General features: G+C 38.8%; 1 protein-coding gene across 1 annotated transcript in view; it reads left to right on the plus strand.

Annotated features, from left to right (window-relative positions):
• The window catches only part of ERC2 (ELKS/RAB6-interacting/CAST family member 2), a 982,831-nt gene that overhangs the window by 578,372 nt on the left and 378,215 nt on the right, over positions 1–26,244 (plus strand). Inside the window, exon 15 of the mRNA XM_053669554.1 lies at positions 16,562–16,722. Within this exon, the coding sequence (XP_053525529.1) occupies positions 16,562–16,722 (161 nt within the window). The remainder of the gene's footprint in view (positions 1–16,561; positions 16,723–26,244) is intronic.

A 26,244-nucleotide genomic window follows, 5' to 3' on the forward strand; every position in this document is an offset into this window, starting at 1 on the left:
TCTATTTTTTTAAGGAATTTATTTATTTTTAGAGGGAGGGGAAAGAGAAAGAAAGAGAGGGAGAGAAACATCAGTGTGAGACAGAAGTATCAATTGGTTACCTCTTGTACACACCCCCGACCGGGGACCAAGCCCTTTGCAACATAGGCACATGCCCTGACTGGGAATTGAACCAGTGACCTTTCACGTTGTGGGATGATGTTCAACCAACTGAGCCACACTGGTGCATGCTAAGTTTTACAAGAAACTAAGTTTCCCAAACTGTTTTCCATGGTGGTTGCACCATTTTATACTACCACCAGCAATATATGAGGGATCAGTTTTTCTGCATCTTCACTGACATGTGGTATTGTCACTACTTTTTACTTTACACACTGAGATAAGTATGATTTTAATTTTTGTTTTCATATGTTGTTAACATATAGAAATGCAGTTGATTTTTATATGTTGATCTTGTATCTTACAACCTTGCTGAGCAAATTTATTAGTTTCGGGATTTTTTTTTTTTTGTGGTAGATTCCTTAGGATTCTCTACATAGACAATTATGTCATCTGCAAATAGGAACAGTTTTATTATTTCTTTTCCAATTTTTATGCCTTTTATTTACTTTTCTTGCCTTAGTTTAGTGGCTAGAACTCTAAGCATAAAGGACTATGCTGAATCAAAGGGGAGAGAGCAGATATTCTTTCCCTGCACCCAATCTTAGAGGAAAAGTAGTCTGTCTTTCACCATTGGGGTGTGCAGATTTTGTATTTTTTTCATAAATGCTCTTTATCAAGTTCGGGAAGTTCCCCTATATTTGGCATATACATTTTGGAATGCCATTTTATATCTTTGAAGTAAAAGAGAACAGTGGAGAATATTTTATCATGTCCATTTTGTTTTATATGATCAATAATGTAAAGAAAGCTGTGGTTGGCAGAATTATAAAATTATCCTCAAGATTCTCTCTCGGAGTGATCCCTGATGTAATCCCTAGATCTGAAGGGATGACACTCAGGTGATTGTGAGCAGGGTCTTCTGCTCCCCAGCACTGTGGACATGATAGCACTATGCATACTGCCCAGGCCTGTGGACATGATGGGATAGCACACGCATGATTAGGTTGTTAGGTGGCACAGCTGACTTTAGGAAAGCTAGACTATCTTTGGTGGGACTGATCCAATCAGGGAGCCATTAAACAGAACTGGGCTGCTCCTGAGGAAAGAAAATAAAAGCATGGGGAAAATATGATGCATGGGATTTTTTTTTATTGCTGGCTTCTTTAGATTTGAGGGAACCATGTAACAAGGAAAGATATGGTCTCTAGGAGCCAGAAGTGGCAAGGAAACAGGGACTTCAGACCTATATCTGCAAGAAACTGAATTCTACTCCAGCCACATAAGCTTAGAAGAGGACCCTGAGCTCCAGGGGAGAATGTAGTCTGCCAGTATCTTGATTTCACCTTTGTGAGAACCCAGTCATATTGTGCTTCCTGCCTAGTCTTTTGACCTACAGACCGAGTTGCCAAGTTTGTGGTAATTTGTTACAGAGTGATAGAATATAATATAAAAGTTAGCTAAGATTGTTTGGAACATTGCTGGAATCAAAGTGCATGGTGGATATTCTACCCAAGTAACTCACATGAGACCCAAGGTCCATGGATGTGTTCATCCATGCATTTGTGGGTGCTGGTTGTATGTTAGATGTTGTATCCAGAATTGGGGATATTAGGAGAATAAGCCAAGGTTTTTCCTTGCTGTTGAGGGAATTGCTCCGGTTTCCATCAGTGTAGTCCCCTCTAACAATCATTTCATTATATTTGTACTCAACAATAAGATTTACATCCTTGTAAACAGTAAGCCATCTGCAGTTCTTGGGTATATACCTTACCCTTCCTGAGCTTGAGTTATCCATCAGTTAAATACCCTGTTTCTTTGGGAATATGTGAGGATCAAATGGGATATAGAAAACCACATTATTTAAATCAGAGGCAATGGTTACCTTTCTATGGTATACCTTCATCTTTTCTTTTCTCCCTCTTGGCACCCCTCCCACTATTATCTGTTGACCATCTACTGTGTTTTTGAGATGCTGGGCTCAGAGGGAAAGTACAAAGATGCATTAGACTTCACATTTTCAAGCACCAAGAGGAGATCAGAGAGGCCACTACCTACTGTTTAAGGCAGAGAGAACTGTGATGCAAGGATCCCAAGGGGATCAGTAAAGGGCTTGGAGTCAGAGTTGAGATGGGCTGTTTGAAATTTGTCATCATCAACAGGTTATCTCCTGCAGAGCAAAGCCAGCAGGAAAATTCAGAGTAAAAGAGCCCTCCTCTGTCATTTCTCTTTGGAATTGCCTCAGAATTGATGTTTGCATTGCAAACATTAGGTCTGTTTGACAACACTGCCCTGATTTGTTGTATGGAAATGAATACACCTTAATAAGAAAAATGACCAAGTGGAATAGATACATGGTTTTAATTTTCTAGGACATGACAACTTATTTTGCATGCTGCAGAAACAAAATGGTAACAACAACAAAATTGGAAAATACTGAACAAGCGCAAAACAAATTGAACAAGCAAACTACTATACTGGACTTCCAAAACCTGTAGGAACTTTAGTAGGGAACAGGTGAAAGGACCAATGTTCAAGAGCGTTGTGGGGCAGGGTAGAGGTGGCAGGAATGACTGTTGACAGCTCTGGAGTCACTAACACTCAGGCACTCCCTAGTGAACCCAGATTATAATCAGCATAAATCTAAGTGACTGTCAGGGCCAAGGCAGCCATGCCTGGAAGTAAGTGTAGTATCTTAAGGTCATTGTGGCTGAGGGTAGCTGCCACCATTACTGCCACCAGAGGGCCCGCCCTGCTCTGGAGTCCTGCTTTATCATTCTCCTGTGGGAGCTATGGTCTGCCAGCAGCTAATTGTTTCACAGAAGTGCCTTCTATGCACCTACCTTGGTTGCAATTTTTTAAATTACTTTTTTACATTGATAATTCATATTTGCAGCAGTAAGTGCCAGGAAGAATATAATAGATTACCCCAAATCTCTCAGCCTAGCAGCAAAGTGCCATGAATATTATGATACATTTCTCTCTAGTCTTTTTCTCTGTGAGTATACATTGAAAAACACACATAGAGTTGGGATTTTATTGTACATACTAATTACTTACCTGCTTTTCTCACTTTGGATTTCATGAGCATCTTTCCTTTACATTAAATCTTTCTACTTAGTGTTTAGTGTCTGACCAACAAGTCAACAATTGGATGCGTATGGTGCTATTACCTAATGTTTTGCAACACATATAAACACACACATGCACATACATAATACCCATTTTTATTCTGATTTTTATAAGCAATAAATATAACCTGTAATGAATATGTTTATTATATCCTTAGAATAAATTCCTTTGGGCACATTCTTCATTATGTTCATAGATTTAATTCCTAAAGTAGAATTACATGGTCAAATTGTAATTCATGAGTTACAATGAATTTAAAAGTTTATCTCATATGTTTAAGAAAGGTAAACTTTCCACAAAGACTGAAATAATTTCTAACCATCACCATTGCACAATAAAGCTGTAAAACATGGATGCTCAGGCTTTTCCTAACACAGTAGCCACTAGATATGTGGCTATTTACATTTTAATTTTAGTTCACTAAAATTAAATTAAATTAAACATTCACTTCCTCAGTTGTACCCGTCACATTTCCAATGCTTTACAGCCACATACAGCTCAGACTGGGAGCTTGCCACCCCTGCAGGAAGTTCTTATGGACAGTACTGCTCTAATATCTTTGTGAGTGCCTACATGATTGTGTTTGGAATTTAGCTAAGTAAGACTACAATATCAACATGTATTTTGCATTGGTTAATTTGGTTTGCCATAAACAGATATAGTAGTAAAACATTCACCATTCTAAAGAAGATTTAAAATACTGCATCATCTGAGAATGTAAGAAATGGAAATTCAGTGCTTCGTCCTGCTTGCTCACTCCCTAACAGGCTGAAAACTAAATGCCAGCATTTAAACTCACATCACTGTCGATAATAATTGCAGGTTACTGTGTGCTTGCTATATGCCAAGCACATAACTACTGTAACTATTGTAACGTTACAAGGATGTTAGGAGGTAGTTATTTCCCCAGGGTCGCACAGCCGGTATATGCTGATTCCTGATTGGGACCTACACTCTCTGGCTTCATAGTACACGACTTCCTATATTGCTTTTCAGGACTATTTGAGACTCTGCTAGTTAAAAAACCAGCCCTTTGCCATGCTGCAGAGCTATGCACACATAAATAAAGAATACCTTCTGGTTGCTCAGGAAGTATTGATACCAAGTATACACTGAAGCACACCCTACACAGCCTTGTTCTCAGAGAGGCTCTGCAGAGCCTGGTGTGATCTGGAGTGAAGAGGGCTCTAGCACAGTCTGGAGATACTGGTATTCACTGGTACTCCAACACCACTTGATTTAACCAAATCTGTTAAGTCAGATGTATATATTTTACACGTTTCTTCTCCACTCATCTTTTATTATAGTGTGAAGTTTTCTTAATGATTTTAGGAAGAGAAGAGGGGAGTGGGGGAATTTTAAAATGTCAAACTCTAAGAGCTTGGCCTCAGATACTTGATGTGGGTATTTGTCACAACTAAAGGGTCAGAGGTGACACATTTAAGCAAAACTCCCAGATGCTTAAACTTTAGTGAGGAGAAAAATCCCAAACACAGTCATGAGGGTGGTGGTCAGATCCTGGCAAAAGCAGTCTGGGGATTTTCAGTTTCTGCCTTTTCCAAAAGGTGTCACTCTAAGGCAGCAGTGGGGAGGTGGGAAGGAGGTGGAGATGGAAACAGCAGATAAGAGTAATTGGAAAATAAGATTAGTAGTCCTTGTTTTATTAACAGGTTCTTCAACCCTCAGCAGCATGGTCTGTGAAGTCCTTGCTGTTGAGGAGGGAGGTTTTCACCCTTTACCTTCACCTTCTGATCTCAGGGTGACCTTCTCTGAGCCCAGAGCTGAGCCCAATCCCTGCGATTCCCTCAGGACCAATCAAATTCCAGTTTTGCTGTAACCTGGGAGACCGGGATTTCACTGGCTCTGTGTTTTGGTGCACACTCACTACCTTCCTCTTGCAGTCAGGATGGCATGAAGACAGACCACCAGGGTGGATGGTGATGGCTGAGGCAGGGGAGCCCATATAGTTTTAAAAGCTATTTAAAAATTCCAACTTACTAACACAAAATAGATGCAACTCAATACTAGGATATAACTTAAGAAAAATAAGTTTGTTTTATCAAAGTATTTGAAGATCCGCTCTTGCCAAGCAAGCCTCTTGAAAAGCACTGGACGTCGCCACGTGTCAGGAAGACACACAGAACCCAGAGCGTGGCTCTTGGCAGATAACTGAGAGAGAAGCTGGTCTTCAAATATTTAGTGAAACAACACAAATGTATGTGTAAGTTTAAGTTGACACATGTTAATGATTTAAGGTCTTAAACAGGTTTTTTATTTTATTGTTTTAAGCTTTGCCATTCACATTAAAAGTTCTGACAGTTTCTCCAGAGCTGGGTATAAGGATTAGACTCATTAGAAATTCATTTGATGGCTTTATTATTCTTAAAGTGTACAGTTATGTATTATTCAAATACAATCGAATAGTTTCGGTAACTTAAACATTTTATAAAAGATCTTTTATGATCTGCCACATAGAATGACTAATAAAATCAGAAATGACACATGATTATTTAAAGGATTGCTTTTTTAAAAACTGGTGAGACTAACTAGACATGTAGCTTAAAGAAACCTTTAGATAGTGTGTTCTAAATATGTAATACTAAGCCATTAAGTTTGAAAATGCAATCTTAGCTTCGTAGATATAGGATTAGAACACCAGTCTTGCCATAGCTAAGATGGAGGCACAGGTAGTTATACTTTGCCTCCTTGTACAACCAAAAGAAGGACAACAATACAAATTTAAAAACAAAAAAACAACCAAAATCGAGCCAGAAAATCGAGCTGTATGGAAGTCCAACAACCAAGGAGTTAAAGAAGAAACATTCATCCACAGCGGTAGGAGGGGCAGAGACGGGCAGCCAGGGTGGAGAGGACATGCGGCAGGGCGGCTGCTAGAGGACCAGGCAGGGGAGGGTGGCGGCTGTTGGAGCAGCCCGCCCCGCACTTGTGTCCCATAAACAGGGAGAAACATCTGGGGAGTGAGACAGACTGAGCAACCCAGGATTCCAGTGAGGAAAAATAAAGCCTCAAAACTGCTGATTGAAAAAAACCTGTGGGGGTTGAGACAACGAGAGAAAATCCCAGGCTCACAGGAGAGTTGTTAGGGAGATCCACGGGGTCCTAGAAAATACACAAACCCACCCACCAGGAAATCAGCACTAGAAGGGCCCAATTTGCTTATGGGTAGAAGGGGAAGTGACTGAAATCTGGCAGAGAGCTGAGCATGCGGCATTGTTCCCTCTCAGACCCCTCCCCCCACAAACAGTGTCACAATGCAGCTAAGTGGGCGGCCCGGCCTTGGCAAATACCTATGGCTCCTCCCCTTACAACATAACAGGTGCACCAAGACAAAGAAATATGTTCCAAATGAAAGAACAGATCACAGCTCCAGAAAAAAATACAACTAAGTGATGGGGAGATAGCCAACCTATCAAATGCCAAGTTCAAAATACTGGTAGTCAGGATGCTCACAAAAATAGTTGAGTATGGTTGCAAAATGGAGGGAAATGTGAAGACTATGAAAAGTGAAATAAAGAAAAATGTACGGGGAACCAACAGTGAAGGGAAAGAAACCGGGACTCAAGTCAATAGTTTGGAGCAGAAGGAAAAAAGAAACATTCAATCAGAACAAAACGAAGAAGCAAGAATTCAAAAAAAAGGAGATGAGAGGAGAGGCTTAGGAACCTCCAGGACAATTTTAAATGTTTCCACATCTGAATCACGGGGGTGCAAGAAGGAGAAGAACAACAAGAAATTGAAAACTTACTTGAAAAAATAATGAAGGAGAACTTCCCCAATCTGGCAAAGGAAATAGACTTCCAGGAAATCCAGGAAGCTCAGAGAGTCCCAAAGAAGGTGGGCCCAAGGAGGAATGCACCAAGGTACATCATAATTGCATTACCCAAGATTAAAGATAAAAAGAGAATCTTAAAAGCAAGAGAAAAGGAGGGAGTTACCTACAAAGGAGTTTCCATAAGACTGTCAGCTGATTTCTCAAAAGAAACCTTGCAGGCAGGAAGGGGCTGGAGAGAAGTATTCCAACTCATGAAAGGCAAGGACCTACATGTAAGACTACTCTATCCAGCAAAGCTAACATTTAGAATGGAAGGCAGATAAAGTGCTTCCCAGATAAAGTCTCAAGTTAAAGGAGTTCATCATCATTAAGCCCTTATTCTATGAAATGTTAAAGAGAGTTATCTAAGAAAAAGAAGATAAAAATATAAACAGTAAAATGACAAACTCACAATTATCAACAATTGATCCTAAAAAAAACAAAAACAAAAACGGACTAAAACAAGAACAGGAACAGAATCACAGAAATAGAGATAACATGGTCGGTTATCAGCAGGGAGGAGGGGAGGGGAGAATGAGGGGAGAGGTACAGGGAATAAGAAGCATAAGTGATAGGTACATATAAACAGGGGGAGGTTAAGAACAGTATGGGAAATGGAGGAGCCAAAGAACTTATATGTATAACCCATGGACATGCACTAAGTTGGGGGTGTGCTTGTGGGAGGGTGTGTCAGGGCTGAGGGGAATAAAGGGGAGAAAAAAATGAGACAAATGCAATAGTTTAATCAATAAAATATATTAAAAATAAATATATAAAATATTTTTTAATATTTATTTATTTCTGGGAAATTATTTTAAATGAAACATTCTGAGTTATACAGAAGACTTCTGAAGTGGCTGTGAATTCTGTTTTCATTGGGGATAGTGTTTTAGAAATTAAATAACCTTTATAAAATATTTTTACCCCTCAGGAAACATTATCTGGTAAATTACCAATAGATGTGTTTCTAAAAGAAGCAAATGTTGTGTCAAATTGCCACAGATGGGTTGCTTTCCTGCTGGACTTCTCACAAGCGTTTATTGGCTCATGATCATTGTGATTCTCCAAGCAGTAGTTTCCTGGTGAACAGGACCGCGCCCCTCCACCCCTTCCCTCAAAGCTGGGACACTCGCACCTGTTTCTTACCCTCATCTACAGCAGGCTTCTCCCACTGTCTGCTTTAGGGAGGCTGGCCAGGAGGCCCAGGGCAGGATTGGCTCATGTTTTACTCTTGCTAATCACTCAGTACTTCAATAATTTTTTTAAATCACACTTGTGATTGAATAGTTGTTTGATTTAAGCTTGCCTGGCAAACCAGAGAGCTTCTGAGGACATGTCTGTCACTAGTGTCTGGTAGAGAGCCTGGCACATAGGAAATGCCCATTGAGGTGGTGGAGTGAAGGCAGAAAGAAGCACACATCTCCCAAGTAGGGGAGAGGGTGTGGAAAGCATAGCAGAACTGAAAGCTACTTGTTTCTACTCCCACTGGAGGCCTGGAACATGTTTATTTTGCCGACTTGAAACTTGCAGGATTCTGGGTCCTCTTGGTGGTTGCTCAGGTGGCAGTGGTCGTAGGTCTTCCATCCATTCAGGAGCTGAGTAACTGAACCCTCTTGTGTCCATAGAAAAGAGTAGGTACTTGAGGCAAACAGATAACAAGAATTTGAAGGATGCTTGGTGAGGATGGCAAGTGGACCACTGAATTATAGGGTAGGGGAGTATCGAGTCCAGGCTTACACCTCATTCATCATCACACTAAGTGGGTCAAAGGAGGGTTTTTGCATTCCCCTTACTACCATCCCACAGGTATTTACTGAGTGTTGTGTCAGGTGCTGATGGGGTTTCCAAGGGCAGAGGCATGGCCCTTGCCTGTCTAGGGATTACAATCCAGTTGTAGCAATTTAGCCCACATATGAAATAGTTGTGTAGAAACAGCAAGAGGTGTTTGATTAGGTGGCAGAAAGACAGGTGCAGACAGTAGGAAGTGAAGGCACTTGGGTTGCGGGAAGGTAGCCTGGCTAGAAACCCACACTAGGGACAGTGGTAACTGTCATGCGCTGGACACTCCCAGGAGGTCCTGCAGAGAAGGATGGAGGCTTTATGTATATTATCTCCATTTATGGTTTTGCCAGTCCTGTGCTATAGCCTGTATTTCCTCCCTGGTTTTTAGAGGGGAGAACCTGCAGACTTTGAGAGAGGTCACTAACATTCAGGGTTCCCAGACTTGGCTGCTTTTTGTAATCACATTGGAATAATCTGTTATCTTTAATAAAATACTAATGCCTAACTGCCACTGTCAAGCATTTTGATATAGTTGGTAGGGCTGTGACCACATCATCAGGATTTTAAAAAGCTTTCTGATGGTTGTAGTGTGCCACAAAGTTTAGGAAGTGCTGGGTTAATATTGGCTTAAGGTCACAGAGATTCTCTTGGTGGAGCCAGAGCTTGACCCACCCAGGTCTGCCTACTCTCAGAGCTTGAACTTTTAATTATTGCAGCCTGTGAAGAGGCCGAGGCTCCGTGACACAGCCTTGACAGATGGGTGATTTCAGTAACTGGAGGGGTCAGTGTAGGGCAGTCCAGGGGTGTGTCTGCATGTGTTTGTGGCTGGTTTAGGGTAGCACAAAATCTTGAATTTGGTAATAAGCAAACACAAAATGGTTTGAACACTTACTTATCAGGCACTGTATTAAAAGAGCTGACACCAGGTGCTAGGCACCAAGTACTAGGCATTGTTCTCAGGGTATCACAGATGTTAACCCACTGAATCTTCACAAAAAACCTTAGAACTAAGTTATTACTTTTTTTTAACTCTACTTCACAAGTGAGTTGGTGGAGGCTCAGACAGCTTTTATAACTCACTCAGATTGACCCAGCTAGTGAGTAGTAGAAGAGCTCCTGAATTTGTTCATAACTGCTGTGCTGTGCTGTCTCTTCTGTTAAAAAAGGTACTAAGTGTTTTCACGTTTGCCACTCAGAGCTTAACCTTTACTGCATCTGCCTTATTTAATATTGGTATTTCACAGTGCTTTGTATGAGAAGTAGTATTTTTATAGATGAGGAAACTGAGACATTATCCCAAAGTTCTATACAGTTAAACATTAAAGCAGCATCTTTATCTGGTTTCAGTATCAAGATAATGTTGGCTTCGTGGACTGAGTTTGGAAGCTTTCTCTCCTTTTCAATTTTTTGGAATAGTTTCAGAATAGGTGTCAATTCTTCATGAATGTTTGTGAGAATTCAGCTGCGAAGTTGTCTGGTCCTGGATTTTGTATTTTGGGAGTTTTTTGATTACCGATTCAATTTGGTTATTAATAATTGGTTGCTCAGATTTTTAGTTTCTTCCTAATTAAGTCTTAGAGGATTATATCTTTATAGAAATTTATCAATTTCTTCTAGGTTTTCCAGTTTGTTGGAGTATAATTTTTTCATATTATTCTCTTATAATTCTTTGCATTTCTGTGGTATCAGTTGTCATCTTTTCATTTTTGATTTGATTAACTTGGACACTCTTTTTTTTATTTATCTGGATACTCTTTTTTCTAAAGTTTTATCAATTTTATTTCATGAAGAACCAGCTTTTAGTTTCATTGATATTTTATGCATTTTTTAGTCTCTGTTTCATTTATTTCTGCTCTAATCTTTATTGTTTAGTTTCTTTCACTCGTGTTGGACTTTATTTGTTTTTCCTTTTCTTAGTCATTTAGGTGTAAAGTTAGACTGTTTATTTGAGATTTTTGTGTGTTTGTTTCTTGAGATAGGCCTGTATTGCTATGAATTAGAACTGCTTTTGCTGTATCCTATAGATTTTGTATCGTTACATTTCCATTTGTATCAAGAAATATTTTTTCTTTCCTGTTTGATTTCCTTATTAACCATTGATCATCTGGTAGCATGTTGATTATCCTCCCCATGTTTGTGATTTTATACAGTTGTTTTCCTTGTCACTGCTTTCTAGTTACATACCATAGTAACTGGTTTAGTTTGTGTCCTATTATGGTCTGTCCTGAAGAATGTGCACTCGAAAAAGAAATGCCTATTCTGCTGTTTGGGGTTGGAATGTTGTACAAATATCTGTTAAGACCTTTTGATTGAATGTGTTGTTCATTTAAGAGCACTATTTTCTTGTTGAATTTTATCTGGGTATGCAGAATTTTATTGATGTAAGCAGAAGATTGAAGTCACTTACTATTATTGTAATACTTCAATCTTTCCCTCATGTCTGTTAATACATTTTTTTTATATTTAGGTGCTCCTACATTTGATGCATAGATTTTGACAAGTATTTTATCCTCTTTTTGGATCAATCCCTTTTTGATTATGTAATGCCCATGTTTGTCTCTGTCTGTTCTTGTAGTCTTTGTTTTAATGTCTGTTTTGTCTGATATATTTTATAGCTAATTCAGATTACTTTTTATTTCAATCTTATGAAATATCTTTTTCAAATCTACTTTCAATCTGAAGTGAGTCTCTTGTATGCAGCACATGCATGGGGCTTGTTTTTTGTTTTTAAATCTATTCAGCCACTGTGTGCCTATTGATTGGGGCATTTGATCTATTTACATTTAAAATGTTTGTTGGTAGGTAAGTAGTTATTGCAATTTTATTCATTGTTTTGTAGTTCTTTTCTGTTCCTTTCTTTTTCTCTTGCTCTCTTCTTTTGTACATTGATGACTTTCTTTAATAATTTGGGTTCCTTTCCTTTTATTTTCTGTGTATCTATTATAGGTTTTTGGTTTGTGGTTACCATGAGATTCCTATATAACAAGCTATGTTTATGGCAGTCTATTTTAAGTCGATGGTTACTTAGGATCAAACGCACTCTAAACGTACTACATCTTTTACTCACCCCCTGCCACGTTTACATTTTTTGGAATTATATTTTACACTATGTACTTGCATGTGTATCCTTTAATTTATTATTGTAGTTCCATATAATCTTACTACTTTTGTCTTTTAACACTAATAGTAGCTTTATAATTGGTCCATCTACTGCTTTTTACTAAATGTTTGCCTTTATCAGTGAGATTTTTAAATTTTTTTCATTTTTAGTTTCAGCCTTTTCTTTTCCACTTAAAGAAGTCTTTTTTACCCTTTAGCTTTTACTTGTCTGGTAAACTATTTTTTTTTTTTCAATTCTGAAAGGCAGACTTTCTGAGAAGAATATTTTGGTTTTTTTTTTCCTTTCATTATTCAATATTTAAATAAATTATGCCATCCCTTTTGTTCTGAAAAGTTTTTGCTGAAAAATTAGCTGAGGGTCTTATGGGTTTTCCTTTGCTGCTTTTAAACTTCTCTGTCTATCTTTAACTTTTGGTATTTTCATTATGCTGCATCTTGATGTGGATCTCTTTGGGTTCATCATCTATGGGACTCTCTGTGCTTCCTGGACTTGGATGTTCATTTTCTTTCATCAGGTCAGGAAAGTTTTCAAACACTATTTCTTTAAATAAGTTCTCTGTCCTTTTCTCTCTTCCCTGTCTGGGACCATTGTTATGCAACTGTTGGTGTGCTTGATGTTGTCTCGGAGTTTCCTCAAAGTATCCTCGTTTCTTTTTCTTTTTGTTATTCTCATTACGTGGTTTTCACTCTTTCAGATTTGGCCTTCTTGTATCATGTCATCTTCTGTTAACTCCCTCTATTATATTTTTCATTTTAGTTGTTGTATTCTGCAGCTCTGATTGGTTCTTTTTTATGTTTTCCGACTCTTTTTTTACATTCTCACTATGTTCATCTACTCTTCTTTTGAGTTAGTTGAGCATCTTTATAACAATGTTTTCATTATCTGGTAGATTGTTTGTCTCTGTTTAATTTAGTTCTTTTTCTGGGATTTTTGTACTGTTTTTTCATTAGGAACATATTTCTGTATCTCCTCATTTTTTTTCTATGTGTTTTTATTTATCTCTCTTGGTCTTGAAGGAGTGGATTTGTGCAGGAGCTTCCCCTTTATAGAATGAGTGTGCCAGTTGTCTTTGGCAGGCTGGCTGATGTATAGGTGGTATGGATATGGGCCATGTGAAGTCCCAGGGAAAGCTGCACCAAATCCTGAAACTATAGCTGGAACATCTGTGAGCCACAAGGTGTCCCAGGGATAAGCCTCACCTTAGGCTGCTTTGGCAGGTGAGGCGAAAGTGTAGTTGAAGCAGGCTATGGAGAGTCCTAAGGGTAAGTGGCATGGGCCAGGAAATATAGATGAAGCTGGCATGGGCTGCTGATGGGGCCAGGAGTGATTGCTGGAGCAGGTGTAAGCCACATGGGTCCCAGGGCAAGTGATAGAGCTGGTGTGGGCCTTAGACCTGGGGCCTAGAGTCCAGGGTGCTCTAGGATGGCCTTGGCCAGCTGGCTAGAGCTCCTTGATTGACCTCCTGCCTGTGCCCTCAGGATGGTGGGGAACACAGCAAATGCTGCTCACTAGAGACTTCAACCCTAGAGAGAGTTGGAGTCCCCCTCATTCAAACTGGGAGATGCTCTAGTGTTAGACAATTGACTTCCCATTTAGACTAGGTACCTTTTAAGTGACTGCTTTTGTGTTGTACCGCAGGGTTGGTGTGTCTACACAATGTTCCTCAGTGTTCCACCCCAACTCAAATTGATTTGTTGGGTGTGGGATTCCTACAATACCATAAAAATGCCATGTCTCTATCTCTCCTACTGGTTTTATGGTTTCTCTGTCAGTTCTTGTGCAGAAGCTGTTCAGCCAGCCATCAGTTCTTCAGGTGGAATTTCTCTGTTTGTAGGTGTAGATTCAATGTATTTGCAAGAGAAGGTGAGTTTAGAGTCTTCCTATGCTACTATTTGGAACCCTCCTGATCTCTTTTTACACTGCTATTTGAATGAATCAAAAATAGGAAAAAGGGAAGAAAAATAAGGGTTTCTAGTCATATTCATGATGTTCATGATATTCTATGAATCTATATCAAACTAACAAGTTTGTGATTATATCTTACATTCTATATATTTTTATTTTATTTTTAATTATTGTTGTTCAATTACAGTTGTCTGCATTTTCTCCTCACCCCTCCCCCTGACCCCAGTCAAATATACTTCCCTCCATTGCTTCCACCCTCCCCCTTGGTTTTGTCATTTATAGCAGTTCCTTAAAACCCTTTTCCCCACTGTCCCCTACCCACTCCCCTCTGGCTATTGTTAGATTGTTCCTAATTTCAATGACTCTAGTTATATTTTGTTTGCTTTTTTCTATTGTTGATTATGTTCCAATTAAAAGTGAGATCATATGGTATTTGTCCCTTACCTCCTGGCTTATTTCAGTTAGCATAATGCTCTTCAGTTCCATCCATGCTGTTGCAAAGGGTATAAGCTCCTTCCTTCTCTCTGCTGTATAGAATTCTATTGTGTAAATGTACCATAGTTTTTTGATCCATTCATTTGCTGATGGTCACTTAGGTTGCTTCTAGCACTTGGCTATTGTAAATTGTGCTCCTATGAACATTGGGGTGCATAGGTTCTTTTGGATTGGTGTTTCAGGGTAGTTAGGATATAATCCCAGCAGTGGAATTGCTGGGTCAAAAGGCAATTTCATTTTTAGTTTTCTGAGGAAATTCCATACTGTTTTTCACAGTGGCTGCACAAGTCTGCATTCCCACCAGCAGTGCACTAGGGTTCCCTTTTCTCTGAATCCTGTCCAACACTTGTTTCTTGATTTGTTTATGATGGCCATTCTGACCAGTGTGAGGTGTGGTGTTATCTCATTGTGGTTTTAATTTGTATCTCTTTGATGGCTAGTATGCTGAGCATCTTTTCCTGTGTCTCTGGGCCCACTGTACGTCCTTTTTGGAGAAGTGTCTGTTTAAGTAAATTCAAAGTGGATAAAAGACTTAAATATAAGTCATAGCACCATAAGAGTCCTGGAAGAAAACATTGGCAGGAAAATCTCAGACTTTCCACTCAGCAACATCTTCATGAATATGTCCCCTAAAGCAAGGGACATAAAGGAAAGAATAAACAAATGGGACCTCATCAAATTAAAAAGTTTTGGCATGGCTAAGGAAAACAGCATTAAAATGAAAAAAGAACCAACTATATGGGACAACATATTTGCCAATGATACTTCAGACAAGGGTTTGATCTCCAAAATATATAAAGAACTTACATGACTCCAAGAACTTACATGACAAAAAACCCAAATAAAAAGTGGTCAAAAGACATTCTGTATATTTTTAAAGTTAAAGAACAATGCTATTTGTTCTTCAATTAAACAGGTGTGGTTCTGTGCCTTTAATAGATTGGTCTTTATATTCCTTACTTTTTAAATTGTTTTTGGTTTTGGCTTGGAGTTACACTACATGGGTTGTCAGATTTCCTTTTTTTATCAGGGCAAAAGGGAAGGTTTTATGAATCTTAAAAGCCTGTAATTTACCTTGGATGTGAACTATGAGGCTTATCCTGAATAAATCCCATGAAAAGCTACAGAAATGGTGTAGAGAGTCTTTATGAATTGGAACTTAACATGTCACTGACACATTCTGAAGTGTGTTACTTTGCCTTTAGTGATGGATGATCCCATTCTGCCAAGTTTAGCTGAAAAGGGTAGCTCAGAAACCCAAACATCAACTCTGGAATCTAGAAACTTCCTGGAACTTCCCTAGTTTAAATCAGCAGGGTGGATGCAGCTGCGTCTGTGCAGGGAGCAGTATGCCACCAGCTTGCTCCACAGAAGTCTCTGGAACAGGACTGTAAACACCAGCCCTCTTTGTTGCACATTGGTTTTTAAAAGCCCCTGGTGGTTTGGGGAGGATAAGGCCTTGCCTTGGGGCTTCTTGGTTCAATTTTTGGGGACCTGGCTGAAAACTCTGGATATTTGATAGTCTGGCTTATTTCTATGGTGTATTAGCACCCTATAAAAGTTACATGTCATTTATTTCAAGTTTAGAACCCTCTCAAACTTCAGGGGCAAACCAAACTTGAACCTTTTGTGGCTGGAATTTTGTTTACCTTTGGCCAAATCCTGCTTCCGGATTGTGAGGCTGGGAGGTGAGGTGAATGGGGGCTTCTGAGGCCCCTTGGACATCAAATCACTTTTGCCAAACAAGGTTTTGATAGGTTAAAACATGAATAAATCTGAAACACATAGATTAACTTCCTGTCAGTATACTCTGGGGCCTACACACAAATGCACATTGTCCTGGACCAAGTACATTTTGAATGTTGCCTTCCACTAACTGTGAGGCAATGTCTTAGATTTTTGCCACAATTGAAACTGGGTCAAGTCACTCACCCTCCACTTCTAATAAATATATCAAATAGTTTCTCTGACGGTTATTTGATAATCCAATGGAATAAGGATCTTGGAGAAGTTTATACATTTCTTGTATTTGAGACATTTATTTTTTTAACCAGGGACAAAGAAAAAAATAGACTTCACGATACCCAGTTCAAGGATGGCTCTGATTTCTTTGTAATTCAGAACACAGACTAACAAGCAATGCCTTGCACTTGAACAGAGGAGAAATAACGTAGCATGTTCCATGTGTCTTTCAGATAGAGGAACTGATGAACGCATTGGACAAGACCAGGCAGGAATTGGATGCCACCAAGGCACGTCTCGCCTCCACGCAGCAATCCCTGGCTGAAAAGGAAGCTCATTTGGCCAACCTCCGAATAGAAAGGAGAAAACAGCTAGAGGAGATCCTGGAGATGAAGTGAGTACCCATTTTTGTTTCTGAGTTTCTCTTTTCTAATCTCTTTTTGGGGATGGGGTAGCAAAGGCTAGAGAAAGTGAAGAAAGAACTTAGAGGAAGAATAATTTAGCTAACACTTGACTAGTCATTTCTGGGACTACACATGTTACCATTTTTAAATTATAGCTTCCATTGCCCAATTTGCACATTTTTCACATCCATTATTCAAAAAATAGATTAGAGCATTAGATTTTGTATGTCTGTGTTTTGTGGATGGTGCTGGCATTCTTAGATCTGTCACAAAGATCTACACTGGCCAAGAGACAGGGGCCTCATTAAGCACAATGGTAATTTGAGTACTGTTCACAGTTGAGTGGAAACTTGTCCAAGGAGGTCTTTCCTAAATGTGACTATAACTTTGCTAATTATATTCTTTTTCACTTGTGTACAACGTCTGGCTTGTGTTGGCTTTCGTGGAGTCTCAAGGTTGGCACCTTTGTTTAGAAAGCAAGACTCTGACTTGCTGAGCATCATGATACAAACAGGCTTAGAAATCCTAGATACCCCACCCTTTCCTGGGGAAGGTTAGGTAGTGGGAGAGACTGGAACAATTCACTTTTCTTTGATTTGATCAATAAAGTATAGCCAACACGATGGTCAGTGGTCATTCTTATGGGCCTATATATGACACAACCATCTCCATGTAGGTCTTATTTTGCTCTGACAATGAAATAATATCATTATGAAAGAACATAACAAAAAATTACTCAAAGATTTTAGAAATAATTGCTGTAGATCTGTTTCTGAAGAAGTAGATAAGAAGCAACATCTCTCTATATAAGATTTAAAATGAAATATTCACTAAGATACAATTTCACTCCAACTTCCTTCCAAAATAAGGGGAAACATACATAATTATGGCATGTTAAGCCTCTAACATAGACTCTGAAATTGGTGGCTAGGTATGGAAGAATGACCTTGTCTTGACCCTACAAGTCTTACACATGGTTAACATTAAACCCAGAGAGCTTAGATCATGGAAAATAAGGAATGAAATATTTTGAAAGATTTAATAATGAGGATAAAATTTTTATTCCTTGTCAACTACTTCAGTTTCTCTAAGACTAAAGAGTAAATATTTTTCACATATAAACTCAAATTGATTTTTTCCTAATAAAAGATGATATAATAAAAACATTTTTATCCTCAGTTTAGAGGTCAGGGAACTTAGATTCAGAAAGATTTCAAGTAATTTGCTTAAGGCCATCTGGCCAGGATTAAAACCAAAATCTGTCTTAAGCTCCCTTTCTACTACCTTATTTTCTCAAGAAGCTCATGTGAATGTTACCAAGTCTGGAACTTTTGTTCTTGGAGTCAATGTGGCAATCATATTGCCTAGAACAATGCCTGACATATGGTAGGTGCTCAATAATTGTTTGTTGAATAAGTGAGTAGATTGAATGTGCTGACTGGGTTTTATGTAAATAAAAAGCAAAGTATTTCAAGCATGTTTGACATTATCCCCTTAATTAATAATCTATTTACAGTATGAGCACATTGAACACATCAGCCTTTATTCTTTTCCACTCACCTACTCCACACCTGCCTCTTTGTGTGTTGTTACATGTCATGTTCAGGGTAGTTTCGTTTCTCTCATTGTTCTCCAATGTTGTTGTTCTCCAATTTAGTTTCCAACTGAACTTTTTATTTCCTGGAGTGATTTATTATGCCATTTTAAGGAAACTTTCATTTCTTCCTTTTTATAAAAAGAGCATATTCTTTCCATGTTATGAGAGAACAAGTAATGGTGAAGCATGCTGGTTTGGGAGTCATCAGACCCGGGTTGAAATCCTGCTGCTTCTACTTGGGGGCTGGTTGACTTGAGGGAAATGTCCCTATGGCTGCCTACCCTCCAGTTACCTCCTGTAGTGACTTCCCCGGGGTGGTTCTGAGGAGAGGTGCTCAGAGGAGAGCTTGGCATGTGCAAAATAATGTATATGTGTGAATGGCACTTATCAGCCAATGAAACTGTGTCATTTGTTTAGTATACTTTGTAAAGAGTATCATTTATCTAAAATTTGAATTTATTTTTCTAAAACATATAACCTTTTCTGAGTGTATGTTTTCCCACTTAATTTTATGATTTTAGATAGCACCTAAGACTTTTGATGAATTGCCACATTATTGTTGAAGTGCTTAATCTGCTACCAGTACAAAATAAATACAAAATTCCTTTGTCAATTCCTTTGGTAATAGTAACAAAGCCCAACTTCATTAAGCCCAATATGGATCCCATTCACTATTTAATTGGCCCAGAAGCTCCACTTATGGGTTTCTTCCAGGAATGATGGGGACAGAGGTATAGAGCAATTATATTGACTGAGAACACTAAATAGATTCATCCACCTCTTTGGCTGTTCAAATCATCCAGCTGGTTTGATTGATCTTGATTTTTAGATCAACCTGTTGGTTACTTGACATTAACCCGATCCACATGAGTATGTGGGAACAAGCAGATGGGATATCATTGTCAGCACTTACTATCACTCTGTGCCAAGCATTGTTGATTTTCTTCCCTGTGGCAGGCAACATGCAAGCAACTTTCAGCCAAGTCCAACCAGTTTCTAATCCCTGGTGGGAAGGGGGAGCTGTGTGGTGTTTGAGGGAAGAGGGTGGGCCATAATGCAATTGTTCAGAGATGTGACCTCATCATTCACCCAGAAAAGGAGATCACTGTCTGCTTGCCTCTGTTTTCTCTTCAGTAATATGGAGGTGATAATACTTGCCTGGCCTACACTGTAGAATTGTTCTAGAGGATTTTTTAAAAAAGTAATAAACTGAAATTAATATAAACCAGCATATGTGAAAGTGCTTTGAAATGTAAAAGAGGCTGTTGAAATGAAAGGTGGTGTCTGTTAAATTCATTGCAAAATCAAATTGCCCAGAGTTTTAGAACTGGAAAGTAGCTAGGTCCAACATCCCAATCTGCACCAGCCACACTCCCATCCACGTCATTACTAACAAGGAATTCTCTAGGTCCTGGTGGACACCATTCACATTAGAAGTCCTGGTCCATAAGGTGATGGTTCATGTTCCACGACTCTTGCAGGTAGCTCATTCATCCCTGTATAGAGCTAAAATGCCTTTCCATGTACTCTTCCCACTTGTCTTGGTGTTTGTTTCAGAGCTACAAAGAATTTACCTGAACCCCAGCCAAAGGACAGAAAGCCTTTTAGATGTTTGAGTAATAGTGTTTATTTTAGGAAAAAAAAGGAGCACAAAGAAGCAAAATAAAGATAGACACTGATGGCATTTTGGTGTATACCTTTACAACTGCTCTTTACTTTTTAAACAAAACTAAATTGTGTAAATACTCTTTACACAATTTATTGTGTAAATAGTGTTTCTTCTGTTTACTGAAGGGGGAATACTCTCCATGTCCCAAACATAGAATTATATTATTTGTAATTACTCAATATTACAAATAATATACAATTTTACAATAATATTGTCATATAGGCTCACTCCTTTACTGGACAGTTATCTTTGTGCCAATGTTTTGCTAGTATAAAGAATGTTTTGGACATAATTGGACTTCCGCCAAGATGGAGGTGTAGGTGGAAATACCTTGCGTACTCAAACAACCAAATCTAAAAACAACAAAGTTTAAACAACAATAAACGCCATCCAACCACACAGAAAATTGACAATACGGAGTCCTAAAACAATGAAATGCTCAGCTAAACCGGTAAGAGGGGCGAAGCCAGCAGCGGAGTTCGTTGGCCAAAAAGATCCCCAACCGAGGTGGTGCGCAAGCAGCCGAAGGCGCGGATCCCAGGTGTGGGCTAGCTATGGGCAGACACAGGGAAGAGGCACGGCTGGCTGTCTGTGGTCGATAGAGCATTTGCGTGCAGATAAACCAGTGAAGAGGTGAGCATTGAGACCACACGGTGCAGGGCGGCGGGCTCGCACATTTCCACTCAGATAAACAGGTGGGGTGAGCCGTGGGACAGACTGGGCTAGCTGAGAGGACCACCATTGCTCCCTCTCTGACCCCGCCCCCACATACAGTGTCACAAACCAGCAACCTGGGTGGCCCCACCCTGGTGAACATCTAAGGCACCTCTCCTCATATGTAACAGGCATAAACAGATCAAAATATAGCTCAAGAACAACTCAGAGCCCCAGAGCCAATAAATCTAAGCAATGAAGAAATAGCCAAACTTTCAGATGCACAGTTCAAAACTGTGATCAAGATGCTCACAGAACTGGTTGATTTTAGTCACAAATTAGAGGAACATATGAAGGCTAAACTAATTGAAATGAATGGTAATACACAGGAAACCAATAGTAATGGAAAGGAGACTGGGACTCAAATCAAGGGAATGGACCAGAAGGAAGGAAAAAATGACCAAACAGAAAAGAATGAAGAAAGAAGAATTCAAAAAAATGAGGAGAGGCTTAGGAACCTCCAGGACATCTTTAAACGTTCCAAAATTCGAATTATAGGGGTACCAGAAGGGGAAGAGGAACAGTCACGAGTGGAAACCTTACTTGAACAAATAATAAAGGAGAACTTCCCCAATCTGGCAAAGGAAATAGACTTCCAGGAAATCCAGGAGGCTTAGAGATCCCAAAGAAGTTGGACCCAAGAAGGAACACGCCAAGGCGCATTATAATTACATTAGCCAAGATTAAAATGAAGGAGAGAATCCTAGAAGCAGCAAGAGATAAGGGGACAGTCACCTACAAAGGAGTTCCCATCAGACTATCAGCGGATTTCTCAAAAGAGGCCCTACAGGCAAGAAGGGGCTGGAAAGAGGTATTCCAAGTCATGAAAACCAAAAACCTACAACCAAAATTGCTCTATCCAGCAAAGTTTTCATTTAGAATGGAAGGACAGATAAAGTGCTTCTCAGATAAGATCAAATTCAAGGAGTTCATCATCACCAAGCCCTTATTATATGAAATGTTAAAGGGACTAATCTAAGAAAAAGAAGATAAAAAAGATGAACAGTGAAAGAACAGCAAACTCACAGTTATCAACAACCACACCTAAAACAAAAGCAAATTAAGAGGACAGCTAGATCAGGAGTGAACCATAGAAATGAAGATCACGTGGAGGGTTAGCAACAGGAGAGTGGGAGATGGAGAAGGGGGGAGAAGGTACAGAAAATAAGTAGCATAGACAGTAGATAGAAAATAGATAGGGGGGAGGGTAAGAATAGTAGGGGAAATACAGAATCTAAAGAACTTGAGACACATGTTCATGAACTAAAGGGGGGGAATGGTGGGGGAGGGATGTGCAGGGTGGAGGGGAAAGGGGGGGAATAGAACAAATGTAATGGCATAATCAATAAAAAAGAATGTTTCGATAAGCATCCTGCTATTTAATTTTGTTAAATATTATTAAATAATTATAGATTGATATGAAGTTACAAGAAACAGTACAGAGAAGCCTCTTGTATGTTTCACTCATTTCTGTCAGTGGTCACCTTTTGCATAGTTATAGCACAATATCATACCAGGCAATTGGTATTGATACAGTTCATCAATTTAATTCATATTTATCCAGTTTCACACACACTCATGTGTGAGTGTGTGTGTGTACTTAGCAGTATCAATTTCAACACATGCATAGATTTGTGTAACCATCATCACAGTCAAGACACAATACTGCTCCATCATTACAAAGATGCCTCATGCTACCTTTTGATAGCTGAACCCACAGCCAGCTGTTTCATTTTTAATCAGACTTTTGTTTTGTGTTACGTCATTTGGGGACATGTGCCTTAGTAGTGTACATTTTCCCCTGCCATTCTTCTTTGAAAAAGAAGGGTACTATCCTTTTAGTTTAAAATTTAGACTGAATTTAAAGTGAGAAAATATTATTTCATTCCTCTAATGTAACAATTTCTCACCCTGAACAATGTGGCTCAAATGTTTGGACATCGTCCTGCAATGAGAAAGGTCACCAGTTTGTTTCCTGGTCAGGGTGTGCACGAGAGGCAACCAATTGACCTTTCTCTCCCTTTCTTTCTTCTTCTCTTCCCCTCTCTGTTAATTTTTTTAATATACAAAAAAGATTTCTTATGAGTTAGTTTTATTTACAGTGGAATTTCTTTTTAATATTGATATCTAGAACTTGTTACGTGGTAGGCACTGAATAAATGTTTGAGGAATAAAAAGAGAAATTAAGTTAAAAAATTCCTAAGTATTCACTGAGCTCCTACTACGTTGCAGGTACTGATCTAGGTGAACAAACAGTAAAATTTCTGACCATATCCAGTTTGCATTTTCATAAAATGAGAGAAGGAAATGAATGGACAAGTAAATAAGAAAAGAAATTAGTAGATAGATGAATAAAGTAGCTTCTTGTGTAACCAAAGAACTTTGGAATCCTACTTAGAAAGCTCTTTCTAAATGTAAGGATTCTCATGGTTATTTGGGGTAAGAGGAGTCTTAGAAAATGCAATGTGCCCTCCTATGGTCTAAGAACCCTTTTAGGAACTGAAGACAGAGGACAGCCTTGACTGTGTTTCATGTAGGATTCTTCCCCTAACACCTCTTTTTCAGTTTGAGCTTTACTGGTTGGTGTTCTAACTGCCAGTCATTATTCCCACTGGAAGGAACTAACATTTCCTAACCATGTGTTTTCATAGAAGAACATTATATTTGTTTTCCCTTGTGTATAAGATTATTCTTCTTAAAATATCTAAAAGTATCTAAAACCTCATGTAAAAACATTTCATAGTGGTTCATTTTTGTTACATTTGCTCCTATTTGAAAGAGATTTTATTAAAATAATATTAAAAACATCATTCTTTATGTTTGGTTTTATTAATGCTGGTTAACAAGCTTACATTCCAATAACCAATGCTCAATTATTTAATTTCTGGCAGGTGAATTTGATATCTGTGGCTAAAAAGAACTGAAGGACATGAGATACAGTACTTAAAATCTGTGTGCATTTGCTCAGACAATTTGAACTTACATAGTAATTTAATAGGCAGACTGGCAGGCTAACTGATATGTTCCATTTAGCATTAAATACTGAATGAATAAGGGTTTTTAGAAATGGTTAATAGTTACATAATTCTAAGTGTATATTTTAGATTTTTTTGGTGGTTGCTTGTGTTTATGCTATGTAAAGATTTTAAGGGGATCTCTACATTTTTAATTCATCTGATGATGGTGTAAGATCTTAATTTACTGGGTATTATTGCATTCTAGACATCTTCTCCAGATAGCCTCAAAAGCCTTTGTATACACTGAGCTATTTTAAGAAGTTTATAGTGAGGTAAGGCAGCAGCTTATTCCAAAGCATTATCCTGTTAGCCTCTTTGATCTAGGATCCTTTTTGAGAGACCCACTCATTAGGTAAGTACCCTTCAAAGGAGAGGCAGGGTGCGGAAAAATGATATAATCAATTTATTCTTTACTTCTTGCCAACATGAGAGAAGACAAATCACATTTCTTCAAGGAGGAATTCTAAGTGCCTGGCAATTTAGACAGGATAAATGGAGCCTGGGAGAGGAATTTTGAAGGCAACCATTACTTAAAATTGATACACTCAGTTGCTAAAGGGATGCACCAACTTACAGAGATGTTATGGGGACTGAATGAACTTATACATTTATGATAAAGTTATTTTTAAGTAGTAAAACTATATATATGTGTGCATGTGTGTGTTACATGTTAATAGATGTTAGGTATACACAGTACAGTTAGTATGCACTGATTCTGTCTTAAATTCCAATCGGCCTATGCTTTCAATGTTTTGGGTTTTTTTTGGGCTATGATGCAATTTTTTTCTCTAACCAATGGTTTTTTAGGAAAACTTCAACATGCCCAATTAAAAAATATTAAATGTTGCAGCAATGTGTCCTAGAATATTCCATTCTGTCTGTCTGTTACTATATACCACCTGCTCAGTTCTAAAAATAAACTGAGTCAGCTAGAACCCTGATGAAGCTGGCTGCAGCTTTCTGAGTTACCTGCAGTGATTGAGGACAGGTGGCAGAGAGAGAGGGAGTACCTGTCATGAAGAACTGCTCACTCAACATCAGTTGTGGTTTGAGCTGCAGTCAGTCATATGAATACAGTTGCTACCACTTATGATTTTTGTTTCTTTCTTGTAACCTTGAAGTTGGCAGCTTAGAGCTTTTAGTGGGAGAGAAAAGGCTTACAGTACACAATGCTTACAGTGGGTAAGTAAAACTTTACTACATAAAACCCCCAACTTTAGAATAGTGGAGTAATCTGACTAGCTTCAAATACAAAGAACAGAAAAACCTGCATTCCAGAAGCTTATACACGTAGCTGTTTAGTCATCAGGAACCCACACTCCTCTCTTGAGGCTTTGCTTTGGCTTCAGCTGTCCCATCCACATTCCAGCCTACAGAAAGGAGAAAGGAAGCTGTCTGTTTTTTAAGGTTTATATACCATCCATTGACATCTGAGTCACTGAACAGTTCATTTATTAAGTAGTTGTTGAGCATCCACTACACGCAAGGACAGTTCTATACCTTTAAGCACTGATCTAAGCACTAAGTGAACAGAAAGGACAAAATCCCTTTATTCCTGTAGCTTACATTCTAAGTAGGTACAAAACCAGGACAGGGGAAGAGACTCACTGGCCACCATTTAAGTCACAAAGTTACACTTAGGTACAATTCAAGCAGGGGGATGCAACATTTAGCTGGGTGGCTCTATGTCCAGGTGACATTCAGGGAACCCAGCACCAAGGACGAGAAGGAGAGAATTGGTATTGGAGAAATTAGCAGTCTTTGCTGAAATAAAGTGTGAAAAAAAATCTCACTGAGCTTTTAAAAGCAACTTTGCTGGAAACAGCCTAAGTGCCCATCGGTAAATGAGTAAATCAAAAACCTATGATACATGTATACAATGGAATACTATGCAGCAGAAAGAAAGAAGGAGCTTCTACCCCTCACAACAGCAGGGATGGAATTGGAAACTATTATGCTAAGTGAAATAAGCCAGGCAGTGAAAGACAAATACCATATGAGCTCACCTATAATTGGAACCTAATCAACAACAACAAAAAATGAGCAAAAAGAACCAGAGATCTGAAAACAAAGAACAAACAGACAGTGGGTAGAGGGGATGGGGGAGCAGGATAACAGGGGAAAGAAGGGAAACATGTACAAAGGTCCCATGGACAAAAGCAATGGGGTGGGGATTGTCTTTTGGAGAAGGGGTTGGGTGGGGTAGGGGAGAGCAGTGAGGAGGGGGGATGAGAACAACTGTAACGGAATAGCAATAAAAATTATTTAAAGAAGAATTCCAAAACCAACACTTTGAAATGGAAAAAAAAAGAAGTAACTCTGCAAACTACACCTTTACAGACAGTAATTCTAAGAAACATTTACTCATATGCATGTATATTCAGTAGACTGAGTTCATTTCTGGGTACCAGGGTTGGTAAACTGTGGGCAAGTCATGTGGTGAGTAAATAGGTCGAGGGATAACTGAAAATCTCACCATGCTTGGGATAGTTGATGGGTCATGGGCATTTGTTCT

Source organism: Artibeus jamaicensis, unplaced genomic scaffold, assembly GCF_021234435.1.
Source record: "Artibeus jamaicensis isolate MK-2021 breed Jamaican fruit bat unplaced genomic scaffold, CSHL_Jam_final contig_519, whole genome shotgun sequence".
In the NCBI taxonomy this organism is placed as follows: domain Eukaryota; kingdom Metazoa; phylum Chordata; class Mammalia; order Chiroptera; family Phyllostomidae; genus Artibeus; species Artibeus jamaicensis.